At 42.2% G+C, this 14,566-nt stretch overlaps 1 protein-coding gene across 2 annotated transcripts in view; it reads left to right on the forward strand.

The window, feature by feature from the left end:
- CREB3L2 (cAMP responsive element binding protein 3 like 2) overlaps window positions 1-13,963 on the forward strand; it is an 83,588-nt gene extending 69,625 nt beyond the window's left edge. For both annotated transcript variants that reach the window (XM_017804795.1, XM_017804796.1), the window contains exons 9-12: window positions 4,155-4,254; window positions 5,168-5,294; window positions 5,965-6,190; window positions 7,114-13,963. In XM_017804795.1, coding sequence (XP_017660284.1) covers window positions 4,155-4,254; window positions 5,168-5,294; window positions 5,965-6,190; window positions 7,114-7,189 — 529 coding nt within the window. In that variant the 3' untranslated portion in view covers window positions 7,190-13,963. The remainder of the gene's footprint in view (window positions 1-4,154; window positions 4,255-5,167; window positions 5,295-5,964; window positions 6,191-7,113) is intronic.
- The last annotated feature ends 603 nt before the right edge of the window (window positions 13,964-14,566 follow it).

A 14,566-nucleotide genomic window follows, 5' to 3' on the forward strand; every position in this document is an offset into this window, starting at 1 on the left:
TAGAAGAAACCCATCCAAGTTCCTTCCTAGGCAGTTTTCTCAAAACTAAGGAAGCACATTATTACATGCATATCTGTTGTGTCTTGTAGCCACAAGCGAGCCGGAGTCTGATTGTTTTGAGTAGCATCTGAACATGCGGGCAGTGCCATCTTAGAAAACAAAGGGTGTGAGAAGAAGCTGGCACTGAGAATTGAACTGACTTGTCCCAGTTACCAAGAAGGCTTGGTCCACTCACATTTTTGCATCAGGACCAAAGGCTGCCAGTGATCCAAAGGGTTGAATACATTCTCTGACACCAGCGTTGTTTAGCGGCTCTTTGGGCTTAAAGACAGTATTGAAATATCTGGGGCTGTGTATAACGTGTTGAGAAGTACCTTTGCTTCTCACTTCTCTTGAGTCTGGATCATCATATACTGATGATCCCTTTTCTTGGAGAAATGATAGACATAGGATGAGGTTGAGAGTGACACACATGGACAATACATGCAAGTAGCTGCTAGAGTTGCTGCCGTGGAATAACACAAACCAGCTTTGTAGACCTGCACTATGACAGGCACCTTTAAAGGCAGTGGCTTTATAAATACAAGTGGGATGTTCTCCCATTTCTCATGCTCCTGCCCAAACTGTTGCAGCTCCCAGTCATCTAAAGATCAAGTTGCACATCACTCTGACCCACCAAGGGTTTATCAGCACCAAAGCTGCCAGACTTCACTGATTTGCTTGGCTGTTCCTATATTTAAGGCTGGTAAAGTCATTTTACCAAATCACGTTCAAAGAGTGAAGGATCTAGATTTAAGTTGCAATGAGATATCTTGTACTTAATTTTAGACCACCGTTATAATAGTTGACAAAACATGGCAGCCCTGGAGCAACTCCTTGTTTTCAAACCAGTAGGACATTGGTTTTCATGCTGAAACATCTTCCATGGAAAATTGCTGGATGTTTTCTTTGTAATTCAAATGAAACAAAACGGTGGATTCAAGTGGTCTTTCAGTGAAAATCTTACTTTGGGATTTGTCCTCTTTCCTACAAATAGGAATCTCTGTGTAGAGTTAGAAGACAGAATAATTTTTCTCTCTCCTTATCAGAATTAGATTTTGTTACTCACAAAGTAGGAACAATTCTCTGAAAACTTTTGATTAAAATAAAGTGTTTGATGTCCCCTAGAAAATGTCTTTTTTTTTTTCTTTGAATTGATGTTGGATTTTAAACATAAACATTGAATTGAGGAAGCCTCCCAGGTGGCTACGTCCTGGAGTGACAAATTTTCTCTCCTTAATCACAGTGTCACTGGAAGCAGAGGGGAAGCTTTGACTTGCTCTTATTTGGTAGTGAAAGGGTCTCTTCTGAAGATGAATATATGTGATTGTGCACAGGAAAATAAGACATCACAGGCAGAGTGAATTTGCTGGCAGTGTGTGGAAGGAAGAGCAGGAGTCTTCAGTCACTTTACAGCTTTCCTATGAGGTGCTTCCATTGGCAGAGAAAAGTGTGAAAACACGCTCACACCTCCCACGGAGGTGACCCTCTAATTGAATATCCCTGAGAAATGTGTCAGACAGTGAAAATAATCCCTGTGGGTGCAAACCCCCTTAGCATGCTGCCTTGGGTTTGCATTTTCTCCTGTTAGGACTTAGCCATAGGCAGTGTGTTCCACTAAAAGCATTTGTGACCTTTCTGCTTCTATTTAGAGGGACCATCATAGTTTATGATAAGTCCCTATTCTGCAGAGTAGAGACCTGCTCCTTTTCCCTCTCTTGGTCCAGATCATCCCTGCAGCTGTCCAGTAAAAAGCTCTTGCTTGGGAATCTTTTGACCTCAGACTCCAGTCTTCCACCATTCCAGATTCAAATAGAGAATAAAAGCACCAAGGAGTGCTCCATTTTGGCAGTGGCAGGATAACATGGTACCATCTCTGATCAGACTTGTTTCTTGCTCTTGCTTCAGTTCTTGCTCGTAGTTTGCAAATGCATCTGTATCCTGCCAGCTCCAAACACTGAGTTGAGAAGAAGACAGTAGCTCTGCTCAAACAGATAAATGACTTGGGGAAGAAAGGCATTTTATGTGAAGGTAGTTGGTAAATGAGGTGTGGGATGAATCTTCCTCTGTGTATAGGAGACCTCAGAATACCTGCCTAATTATACTTTCCAAAAGGAGACTGCTTTGGAATCAGCTCTCTGGGCCCACTCTGCCCAACAGGTTTTTTAAATTGAACACAAAAAGGCAGAGATGAGCAAAATGAGGAGAATTGCCTCTTCTCTGTTGATTTCCTCACCAGCCATTAGCTGTTTTCTCACTGACGCCTCCACAAAAAGTGGCAGGAATGATCAGCATTTCAAGGCTGCTGCTGCTGCCAGCCCCCGAGCTGAGGAGGAGGAGAGCTCCTTCCTCTTCATTCCTCAGAGCTGTTCTGTGTTGAGCCCAGTGGTTCAAGCCCAAAACGGGGGGAAGTTTTAGTCTTCTGTGATAGCACAGAAATTTCAGGGTTAAAAGGGCACTGCTGTATAGCATAGCTCGTGGCACATGGTTGGAATACTGCATGCATCATATTCTGTGCCAGAAAATGATGTATACTATGTACTCAAGTCTTTGTGAACCCCATGCCATGCAGCAGATGTGAGGGGGAGCTGGGGAGAGATGCAGAAAGGAGCAGGAAATTGGGATGGTCTCATTTACGTGAGGGACACTGTTTATATCTCTTAATTTGCCTGTGGTCTCTCTAATAGTGAGTAAAGGATTGAATTAGGTGTATTGCTTTCCTTTTTTAAAGAGTTGCAGGATAAGCCATGCTCTCAAGAGCATACAAGACATCCTTCCTTAATAAGTTGAAAAGGATCTGCTGGCCCAGATAAATCTGTGCTGTGAGAATGCCTTGTGCTCATTTCAGAATGTATTCCTGAAGTCCTTGAATTCATTAAGCCCTAATTAGCAATGAGCATTGATGATTAAAAAAAAAATCTATGATAATAGGCAGACCAGTGTATATTGAGCTGGGAAGGCACCTCTGGGTCTGTCCTACAATTAGCTTTTAGCCAGTTTGATCTTAAAATAATCCTTCTATTTTCTCTGACACCCTGACCTCGGCTCTTGCTTTAGCGTTTGACGTCACAGCTTCCAAAACTGTTGCCTGGAGTTCTGTTGGGGTATCCTCCACAAGAGATTGTGAGACTTACAGGAGAAGTGACAAAGTTGGAAACGGACAGCAAATTTAACAACTTGGTACAAAATTGTACTATGTTTGTGTCAAGGACAGGCATTTGGTTTGCTCCTTATCTGCTAAAACACTTCAGTGAAGACTTCTGTGAAAACCCTGTTATCAATCATACTTTGAGATAATTTCCCATTTAAAAGAGTGGTATTCTGACTGTAGTAATTGATGCTACAGCAGAAAAAAAGCCAGCCAGAAAGACAGAATATCCTGCTGTTCTAGGACTGTTGACTCCAGCCACAAGAGAATTGTCACTGTGGTTGGGACCTCTGAAAGACACAGTCAGAGTAGCCACTTGAAGCATCTGCAGTTTTTGTCGGCTCCTGGAGGATTTAGCAAATAGCGATAAAATGTTTTATTTAATAAATGAATTTGAGAAATGAAGTCTGTGCCCATGTTCGGTTTTAAGACCTTCTCTTTAAAAATGTTCCAGCATGTGGTCCAAACCACTGAATAGGTTTTTTGGAAAAAGGAGGTACCTCAATCACCAACTACAGCAGTTATAAACTCAATTCTGCACCTTTAAAAATAATGGCAAAACTCCTGCTGAATTCATGACGTATCAGGTTGTATATGCATCTAGTCACTTGTGTGTAGAGCAGTTTCTGTTGCTAATGTGCTCACTGGAGCCATTTCTTGTAGAAACACTGAAAACACAATTTTTATTTACAAGAGCTTTCTGAAAGTACTAAAGAAGTAATTGTTCAGGGACATCAGTTGAGGGAAAAACAAAAGATCTTTTTGAAAGTTCCAGCATTAATACGTGTAAAAACTTTGTAAAATTAAAACCATTCCTCGCTAGTAATTTCAAGGAGAGGACTTAAATTATCTCTACCTTGTCATAAATGCTGTATTACTGGCCAGGTGTGGAATTTGAAACAAAAAGCTGTTTAATCAAGAAGAGGGGCAGTGTGTGTGATTCTTGTCTGTTGTCTTTGCTTTCCAGAACACTTCTGCAGCAGCTGCAGAGACTCCAAGCCATGGTTGCTGGCAAAGTGTCTCGTTCATGTAAGGCAGCTAGCACACAGACAGGGACCTGTCTTATGGTGAGTGTCCCTAATACTGGGAATTGTAAGGGGATGAGAATCTCTTTCCATTGCTCAAAGGCACATCCCTTGCTCTGCAAAGCCTCTCAGTTGCAAATTTGCAGCTTGGGAAACTCCTTTTCATGATTTGACAATTAATTTTGAGGTAGGTGAGACTTGGGAAGGCACTAAATTCTGGAGGGGACTGGACCTGTGCTTTTGGTTGGGTGCTACAGTGATGAAGGAAGGAGCACTACTTCTCCAAGTGACCCACTTTATTATTTACTGCAGTATTGTATGTGAGAAATGGTGTCTAGGGTTGTAAAATGAAAATGAAGATGACTTTTGATGCTCAGTTCTTTTGTTACCAGTAAAAATAAACTTGCTCAACCAAATCAAAATATAACTGAGGCGGTAAATCTACCCCTGTCCTATTTCAGTAATAGTAGTCAAGATTAGAAAATGAGTAGAATGAAACATTTCCCTTTTCCCTACCTACACTCAGCCAGTGAGTTCCCTTTATATCTAAAGTGGTATAAATTGATGGAAAGTATTTACAAGGCCTAATCTGTTCTCCTAATCTGCTAGCCATGCTGTCACTTGGAAGCAAGACTGGGGCAAGCAGAAGTAACCTGTTGGGAAATTCCTGATAGTATCTCTAAAACACACATGGCAGCTTTGTCCGCTTTTCAGCTCTCTGAGTAAATAAGGCAGCTGGTCAGAATGGTGGCAGACATTGAAAACAAACTCCAGCTTTGAAATGTGCCCTTTAAAAACACTGAATTGCTATTGTATATGTGCCTTTGCTAAGAGACCCTGTATGTAGTGATGAAAATGGCCTCAAATGGTTTGTTTTGATAAAGTGTTAGTTCTGATGTGTGCACATGGGTCAAAACCTAGTGCACTCACCTCTTCTGCATCCTCCCTTTGCCAGATGGTGGTGCTGTGCTTTGCAGTAGTTTTTGGCAGCTTCTCTCAGAGCTATGGGCCATATCCTTCTGCTACGAAGATGGTGTTGCCCAGGCAGCATTCCTCACCAGAGTCCTACACAGATTCCATTGGTAAGTGACAGCTATTCCAGTCTTGCTCCTTGCTTGGTTTTACTTTGGCACTTGTTTTCCACCTCTATTCCTAACCCCTTTCTCAAGCACCTTTTGCTTTTCTGCTTCTTGACTGGCCATTTTTTTATATGTAACAAAGAAGGATATATACATATATATACAAAGAAATATAGCTTGGTAAACTATGCTGATGGCAGCAGACCTCATAAACATGGGCAAAGCCTTTTCCCCACTAGCTTGCTTGGTACTTCTGGAACTAAAGCCAGTGGTTTGTGAAAGGTAGTAGGGTTTCTACTCGGTAGGAAATGTTCATACTGTTAAAATGAACAACTGGTATCAGTTGGTGTTCCCTTGGCCAGTGTCAGCAAAGACTCCAAGGACTGAGTTGGAAAGTGTTAGTATTATATATCTATAATGAACCAGTATATTATCAGAGTGATTATTTAATTTTATTCTTGTTTTGTGAATAATTTAGAGCTTTTTGATCCCTACCTGGACCATTCCTGTGGTTTCTTTCTTCAGCTATCAAACTGCCAGTTAATCACTATGGAAAGAAAAGCCCTTTGCAGCTTTAGCTGTGCTCTGACAGTTTCCATTTCCTGAAATAACCAGGGCTGTTCTCTGACCTGCCTGTTTCTCATGTCTTTTTGCCTTCTCTCTTTGTATGTAGTGAGGTCAAGGAGTCTGCTAATTTATGAAGAGCCTCACCAGCTGGAGGAGTCGTCGAGCCCGATCTCCTTTGCAGATCGCAATGACAGGCAAACAGACACCTCCAAGTACGCAACGCTGTCCCTGGAAGCCGTGTCAGGGACACAGCAGGATGACATCATGCAGTTCACAATAGCCAACGAGACAAGGCTAGAGAAATCAGTGCTGCTGGGCCTGCAGCAGCACAGGTGAGTGCAGGGTGGGCTGCTTGTCATACCGGTGTTCTGTCATTGTGCCTGAAGGCCAGAAGTAAGACTAGTGGCTCAGCTGTGCTGGGCACCGTAAAACATGAACTAAGAGTTTGGTTTTTATCTGGAGATCCTATAGGCAAAGTCATCGTTACTCTGGAGAAGTGTTTGCCACATTGTTGTTGTAATGCAGCTACCGAACTCTCTACTTCTGCCAGAATCCTGAACCCCGTAAGCCTGTTAGTTCTGCCTACCCACTTCTTTGAGCACTTACTTATGCGTCTCCTAAAGGAATAAGCTTTTACCAGTTGTGTGGTAGTGTGAAGTTGTGACTCACTGGGCTTTCTATGAGGTTAGGGTGTGAAGAGCTGGAGCTTCTCGCAACAGTGATCCTACTAAAGCATTACCGTGGGAAGTTTCCGGGACTCAGTCTTAAGAGACTGACATGTAAATTTATCGGACTGCTTAAGTTCCTACACTGAGTTCCTTTTTTTTTAACTTAAATTTAAGGGTTTGGGGCCTCTGAAAAGAGAGATTCACTGATTTAAAGATGTATATGCAGTTTTCTTTCCACTGCACCTTTTCTTGTCCTGCCACTGTCCTGTTGGCCTGGGTCTCAGTCTCTGCTAACAAGCAGTAACAAGCCCACCAAACAGTGGAGAGAGGGATTTTGTTTGGCAGCATGCTATTATGAGGGCTAGGATCAGCCATATCACCCCAGGTATGTCTTCTGAGCACTTGTGTCAAAGTTATGCCTAGAGCCAAAGAGATGACTAATTCAATGTGTTACCAGATTCCAGCTGACAAGTACCTGGTGAATACTGAGTGTCTTTTTAGCATTAGCTAATTCAAGCAGGATATGCACTTTTAAAAATGACTGTTAATGTTAACCTTTGTTGTTTTGGTATTTTTCTTCCCTACAGAGTCAACTCCGAACTAGAAAGAAATGAAACACTGAAGATAATTGAAATAGATAGAAGAGTCAATGCCACCTCTTAAAAATAAAAAAGGCCTTTTTTTCTTGACTTCCCTCTTTCCCACATCTTTTCAACCAAAGTTCCCCTGACTTGTCATCCTCAGTGAACCAAAGTACAAAAGAGAGGGAGTTCAACTTCTGCATTGACTGGTGAGGCTGTGACTACAGATGGGATCTCTTGTCTTTGTAACTCCCTTCCTCACTTTGCACACAGTCCCTGTCTTTGCTTTTATTCCTTTCCTGTCTAACACTGCAAGGGCAGGATTGAATTATGATGGCAGATGATGCCAGCAGTGTGCCAGTGACTGGTGGGTGTGTGTGCCACATGCACACAGCCTGGTCTGAGCACAAAGGCATTCTGTAGAAGAGTGAAATATGCAAAACCAACAGGAGCACGTGGGTGATAGTTTTCTTGGGAGAAGGTAGCTGAGGGAGAGAGAGGAGGTGCAGCATGATGGTGCTCCAAATCTAATCACAGCTCTGTGCCTGCTGGTCTACAGCACTTGAGCCTTTTGTGGGGATTGAGAAGCATGTGTTTAGCCTGCTTCTGAAGGGACAAGAAAGGGCCCTGAGACTGCTGAGCTCAGAACACAGGCAGGAGAGGGGTGGGCAATGATGGTGCTGAATTGTCCTCCCCAAGCTCTTTCTCTTCTCCTTTATCATTTAGTGGGGTAGGTTTCTCTGTGTGCTGAAAGCAGTTCTGGTAGGCTTCCCTGCTTCCACCCTTGAGAAATTAAGCAAAAATCAGTCACTGTCTTGTCACACTTTGTGTGGGAGAACTACACTAGTTTAACTAAATCTGTTTAGAAAGCAGATTTTGTTAAATTTATGCAATGTTTTAGATGGATGCCCTTTAGTTTGCTTAAGGCTAATCTATTTAACTTGTATCAGTTCCTTCCCAACAAACTGAATCAATGTAAGGCTTAAACCATAAGTGCCTCCTGAGAGGACGATATGGATTTAATTTATTGGCCTCTAGATGCATTGATGGAATTTCTTATGTAGACCCAGTCTCAGATTTTCTTGTGTTTTCCTTTCCTTGCCATCTTCCTGTTACTGTTGTAAATAGTATTTATTAGCTTTGCAAAATCTTGCTCAGGCAGTTGCAGTGAAGAGAACTGAGCTTCCCTTAACCCTGCAGGTGATCTGAGCAAACTCTAAAACCTAACACACAAATATTACTGAATACCCATTCCCTCCCCTTAAACTTGAATTGTTCTAAAATAAAGCCATGTATCTTATTTTCCTCTGTGGAAAGATACATTATGACATCCTCTTACCTCCTTTTCCAGAGATGTGATCTTAAACCAACTGCTTTGTTGAAAAGACAGGAGTATAGGTAGCCCCAGCTAGGCACAGTTCAGGCCTGGAGGTGGTAGATACTGTATTAGCTGTATGGCAAGGCAGCCTCTGAGCTGAGGACTTGATTATGTAAGCAGGAGACCTGTGAATAGAGGGATGAGATGAGCACGTAGGGAGGTGAAGTGACTGGCCCAAGTTCAGTGGAAAAGGCAAGAGCAGTATTCAGGTCTGATCCTGGTCCAGTAGTCTTCTCCCTGCTTTGTTTCTTCCTTGTCCTGTGTCATTGTTGTCTTTTAAGTGTCCTCTCAGTACCCTGGTCATGCCTTTGCTGGAGCTGTGCTTCTTGCAATTTGTCCTTGCAGTGGCATAATTGAACTTACCCCAGGATTTGAGCAGGGTTTTATCTGGTTCCTACAGAAGGGCACTCAGGCTCCATTGAGATGGATTTAATGTGAAAATCCTAATTCAACAGGCTAGCGTAGCTACTTTACAGTTTACCAGAAGAAGTCAATTAAAAAAAAAGAATTTGAAGCTCTTTTGTCTTTTATTTTTTTCCTAATGATAAATAAGGGAAAAACTAACCTAGCCTTACAAGTAATTTTTTACTATGTACAGTAGATATTTCCTGCAAGTATTCTGTTTTGTAAAATACTGGATTTGTATTTTAATACTGCAGCTATCACACCAGCTCCTTTTGTGTTCTTCGTTCTCCTTAGACTTTCTTCCCTATTTGCCATCCTCGGGCCTGACTCAAAACTCAGAGAAATGAATGGAAAGTATTTGGCGAATTACAGGGGACTGTGGATCAGTTCCCATTGTGCCATTTTAAGAAGGTGTTTCACATTAGTGACAGTGAAACATGTGCCTGACTCCATGAGCTAGTAATGAGTTTTGGTGTACAGACGTGCTTTCTATGTAATGCCCTATTCTTCTATGCAAGTGCCTTTTTATTATTTTACCTGAGGTGGCAGCGAGAGGGGAAGTGCTGTTGTAGTCTATGTTGCAGCTGTTCCCTTCTTGGCATGGGTCAATCACTGCCCTAAAGTCTGTCTCCCTTCACAGTGATCCTCCTGGGTCCTCTGAATCATTCCAATATCTATCAACAACTTTTGTATGATTCTGGTTTTTTTCTTTTTGAATGGTTTAAGGCCTCACATAAACAGTGACCACTGGTGGGTGCCACGAGGGATGGCTGCATTGCTCAGCCACTTGAGGTCAGCAAAGTGACGGGAGAAAGCTGGGATTGACCCTTCCATTACCTTATGGCTGGTCAGCCATAAGTGCAAGGTCATAGTTTAGGAAATTCCTTAGATGGTCTTTTTTTTTCCAGAGCACCAATGGTTTGCCACCTCTGAGGGCAACTGAGTGGTTAAGTATTCTACAGAAGAGGTTCCAAGCTGAGAAGTGGAACACCACTTACTAGGCTTGCAGTTTGTACTGTGCATATAAGCAGGAGGCCTCTCTGCCTGAACTCATGCCCATGACCAGTTAAATGGCTCACCAACCAGTGCAGATACAGCTGACTTCAATGTCTTAAAACCAAAATGGAATTATTTCTCAATACTCACAGGACAGATGATTTTGCACAACCAAAACAGCCCCTCCTCTTCGAAACGTACTGCACTTGCTACTGTTAAAACTTTGCCCTATTTCTTTGCTTAATTTGGGAATGTCAGTTCAAATCTGGTTGGGAGATAGTCATGTTTTCATCCAGAGCATTTTAAATGGCCGCAGTCTGGGTCAGGCCTCAGTACTAATTCATCCAAGCCAGTACTGCCGTTCCGATTTTCTTGCAACTGTTTGATAATCTATTTCTATAATCTTAATTTGTGTAATCCTTCAAGTTATTTTTAGGTACTCTTTTGGGGAATCTCTTGACCTAGCACACACATTGCTTGGGGATTTATTGTATTACATGTTACTTCTTATAATAAGGAAAACCTTTACTTTACTTGGGTATGTTTGTGATCGTTTTTCTTCTTCAGGGGCCTTAATAGAACAGGTTTCTCTGCTAGATACTGGGGGCCAAGGAATCCCCTGTCATCACCTCCTCACAGGCTGTTGAGCAGCAAGGACTTCACTATCTCCAGAGGTAGTTTGTGCCCGTGTTATGTACCTAGCAGGGGGATGGGGAAGGCAGGACAGTGCCAATTGCACTGCCAGCCTCAGCAGCCCAGGGGTGACCCCAGTGTGAATATTGATGCACTGCACACCATGTGCAGAGGCAGCTTATGTGCTCTGTGTTAAGGGCATAAGAAAGGAGTACTTAGTTGTATTCAGGGAGGATGCCAGTGTAAGTGCTTTTAATTAGCTTAGCTCTATTACTTGAGGTCTTAGTCTTCTGCCAGTGTGCTTTTTCCCATGATCAGTGACTTGGTGCTGTAGAATAATGTGTGTGTATGGATGTGGTAAGCAAAGGCCTTACATGCTACTTGATTTCCATTTCCAGTAGAGGACTTGAGTGATACTTGCAGTCCTCAGCTGTAACATTATGGTGTTTGTCAGCACAGTTTTATACACACTAGTAAACTTACCTTTTGGCCTGTAGCTTTAAAGCATGTCTAGTTCTGTCAGGTCTTTGCTTCTAGGGAGATAAGCTATGAATGAAAGTAGGGCATTATTTTATATAAATATATATATATATATATATTTAAAAACTATCAAGCACAGGGCATGTGCTGTTTCTAACCTTGTTACTAGTGTGTAGATAATGTTGGGTTTTCTCCCCTGGGCTGTTTATAGTTCTTTGCTGCATTTCTTTCATTTCATCTGTACCATTCAATATTTTTCAGCAGCACAGACTAATGGATTAGACTGAGGTTCTTAGGCCAGATCCCACCTGATACAACGCAGCACACTTCTCACATACTGCTCTTGGGGGTGCAGGTCTGATTTATACTGACAGGGGACCTCTTCCATATCTCTCTGTATAACGGTGTATCTTGATGTATTCTTGATTTTTCTAACGTGGACTAAAAATTAATCTAAAACCTTTTTTTTCCTACTGAAGAAACCAACCCACCTCTCTGCTCCCATCCCCCCAAACTATGAGTGGTAAATTCTGTCTAGACACATTTAAAATGTAGGTCAAGTAAAAGAAGGATACTAATTGCTACGTTGGGAGGGATTTCCACTGAGTATTTGGGCTCTAGATTCTAACTAGTGCCAAGAGGCCATTGTACAAAACCCACGCAGTTGAGAACAGAGGAATACGGAGTATTTTTATACTCTTGGTGACTAAAATATTTCTTTCTCGAGTCACTAATTAAAAAGGGAACATTTTGTATTCTGAAGGTGAAATGATAGGTCAGAACTTCATAGCTACAAAAGTTATACTAGCCTATATAAGTAGTGTAGTGCTGTGATGCATTGCTGGTTTGCACTATAGAGTGTTAAGGATTAATAACTTTGGGGGTTGCAAAGATGAATGAATTGATTTACATGTTAAGTAAGGTCTTTACAAATAAGATGTAAGGATTCAATCAATACTGTAGCTTTCTCATGGCCAATAAAATGACATTGGGCATTCAGAGATATGTTGAGGGTGTGATCCCAGTTAGTAGTACCACATTGCTTGGATGATCAGCATCCACTGGAGATGCTCTCCAGTGTCGAGAGGGAAATTGCAATTTGTTTTTGTCCTTTTATGTCAGGCCTTTTTCTGCTTTTCCAAGGTGTATATATATATATATATATGAGTTTAATTGCTGTGTAGAAGAGAGTGCATCTTGCAGAAACCTCTAATTTGTGATGCTGAAATGGAGTCTGGATATTCTTTATTAGCAGTAGTCTCTTGTGTACCCTAAAACTGATCTCCATACTCTTTCTCCAAGAGCTTCAACTGAACAGCTGAGAACTGAGCATGGGAAAGCTGGATTTGTAGACCTGTCTTACAGAAAGTGTGAAATAAAGGACAAGTGAAGGGACCTGACATCACAGGGAAACCCAGTTCTTGATTCCATAAATCAGCAATGATAGCCTCTGTCACTAGTTCCCCGCTAGGTTTAGCTTTACTCCTGTTCCCCTTGCTCTTTAATATTACTCAGTCCTGTTTATGCATATCTGACCTTTATGTTATATGCCACTTTCCCCTCCAAACAGCAAGTAAAAATCTTTTCGAACTTTAGCAGTCCATAATGAAGGGAGTGGAAGAGGGAGAGGGGGAAGCAGAGGCAGGTAATCATTTTCTTTTAACAGAACTCAGCTCATATCTGACTTTGCCATACCAGATTTTAATTCAGTGGTGCTGATGTAACAGCATCTTGCTTTCTTCACTTGTACAGTCAGCAAGAATGAGTGTGAGCATGTGTGTATCTGTGCAGTTGTGAATAATTAAAAGAAATCAACAACACAGGGTTGTTTCCTTAATGTAATAAGTGTCACTAAATAAAGGCATCTACCTGAACACACAGGGCGCATTCGGCTTGGTGCAACAGGAAATCCAGGCCTTCCTCTCTGAAACCTGTTCAACATTCCACATCACTGAGCACTCATAAAACTGTTGTGTGAATTGCTGTCTGAAGACTGTGCTGTGATTAATTGTCGACTGAATGTTGTTGCACTGTGTCATTTTGTGTGTATGCCTAGACTGTCTGGCCTTTCTGTAGGACAGCTCTGGCTTGGTTCAAAAAAAAAGATTATTTTAGGCTTTATTGTATATTCTGGTATCATTTTTGTTCTGCAGAATTACAGCTTTGAATCTTTTTTTTTTTTTAAGTGATGTAAGTTAGCCTTAAAAGGTGGCCCCTGGGAGCCGATTGCTCAAGGAACACAGTTTCTGAGCTGGTCTTGTGGGAGAGGATCCCCCCTTCTGTGGGAGTGCTACTGCCCTGACAGCCCCATGGGCACATTGAGGGGAAGCAGTTTGCTCTCAGAGGGCCATGCTGTGACACAAATACATCACAGTTTTTCTAAGATTTGCTAGGCCTTCCAAGGGTACATTACCTGGTGTTACTCTCATGAAGAGAAATACATATCCAGGGCCAAATCCATTGCCTTGGGCCATGCAAAACAGCACCTTGTGATTGAGTCACTCTGCTGTGACACACCTAAGGCACTTAAGTTGATCTTTTCCCTTTCTCTTTGTTCACGGGAATGCAGTATGGGTTTGTGCAAACATTTAAAACTATCTAAGATGACATGGACAGTGATACTAGTGCAAAAGCATGTCCTCCAAAACTCCTTGGTAAACTTCACTGGGGCCTCTTCTGACTGCAGATGTCTCTATTCTCTTGGCATGTCTATTTAACTGTGTCTGTGTGTACAGTGGCCTCTATTTTTGTACAAGTGCTGTCATCTGGATGCGATCCCACCTGATTGTTAACACTGCAAACATGTCCATTGGGTGGAAAGAAATTGCTGTTTTTCCTTTTTAAATCATCTGCCTGATTCTACGAGAGAACAGACTACCTGCTTTTGTAGCCTAAATATGTATGTAGCGAAGTATGTTATGCTTTTCATTTCTTGCAAATAAATATTTTCTGTAGAAAAAGCAAGTACAACTTGTTTGATTTCCTCCTGATTGTTGGAAAAGATCTGGGCCCTTGGCTTTCCCAGGTGTGGCGCTGCGTGCAATGTGTCTGTCTTCAACACAGCAGAACCCCAGTACTTTAGCAGGGTGCTAGAAAGAGAAGGTTAAAAGCAATGATGTGGTTTTTTTACTGAAGCTGGCTGCCCCTTCCCTTTTTGAGATTAGCAGAGAATTATGTCTGTCAATAATGGCTGGAAATTAGGTGAAGACTGGTGGCGTTTAATAATGATAATGGCACTTAAGTGCAACTATGCGATACAGCCCCATAAGTATTAAATTCTGTCTCCTTAAAAGTGGGATCCAGGAAGGCTGATGCTCAAGGGGGCACTTGCTTCAGCCCAGTGATACCAGTCTGCTAGGGCATGCTGGAGCTCGAGTCATATGGGCCAAATGGCCCTCTGGAAGGTAAGGCCTTTCCCTGCACTGGCTTGACACTGGATTTGCTTAAACTAAAGCGAACTCTTAAGAGAGCTCTTTCTGCTTTGGCTTTTAGGGATCGGGTCCTCCGCTGGCCTCGGGTCCTTCCCTTACCCTGACTCCCCCCTGAGATAGCTCAGGAGCTTTCTCT

The sequence above is a fragment of the Lepidothrix coronata genome, unplaced genomic scaffold (genome assembly GCF_001604755.1).
Source record: "Lepidothrix coronata isolate B3197 unplaced genomic scaffold, Lepidothrix_coronata-1.0 Scaffold10, whole genome shotgun sequence".
Taxonomy (NCBI): Eukaryota; Metazoa; Chordata; class Aves; order Passeriformes; family Pipridae; genus Lepidothrix; species Lepidothrix coronata.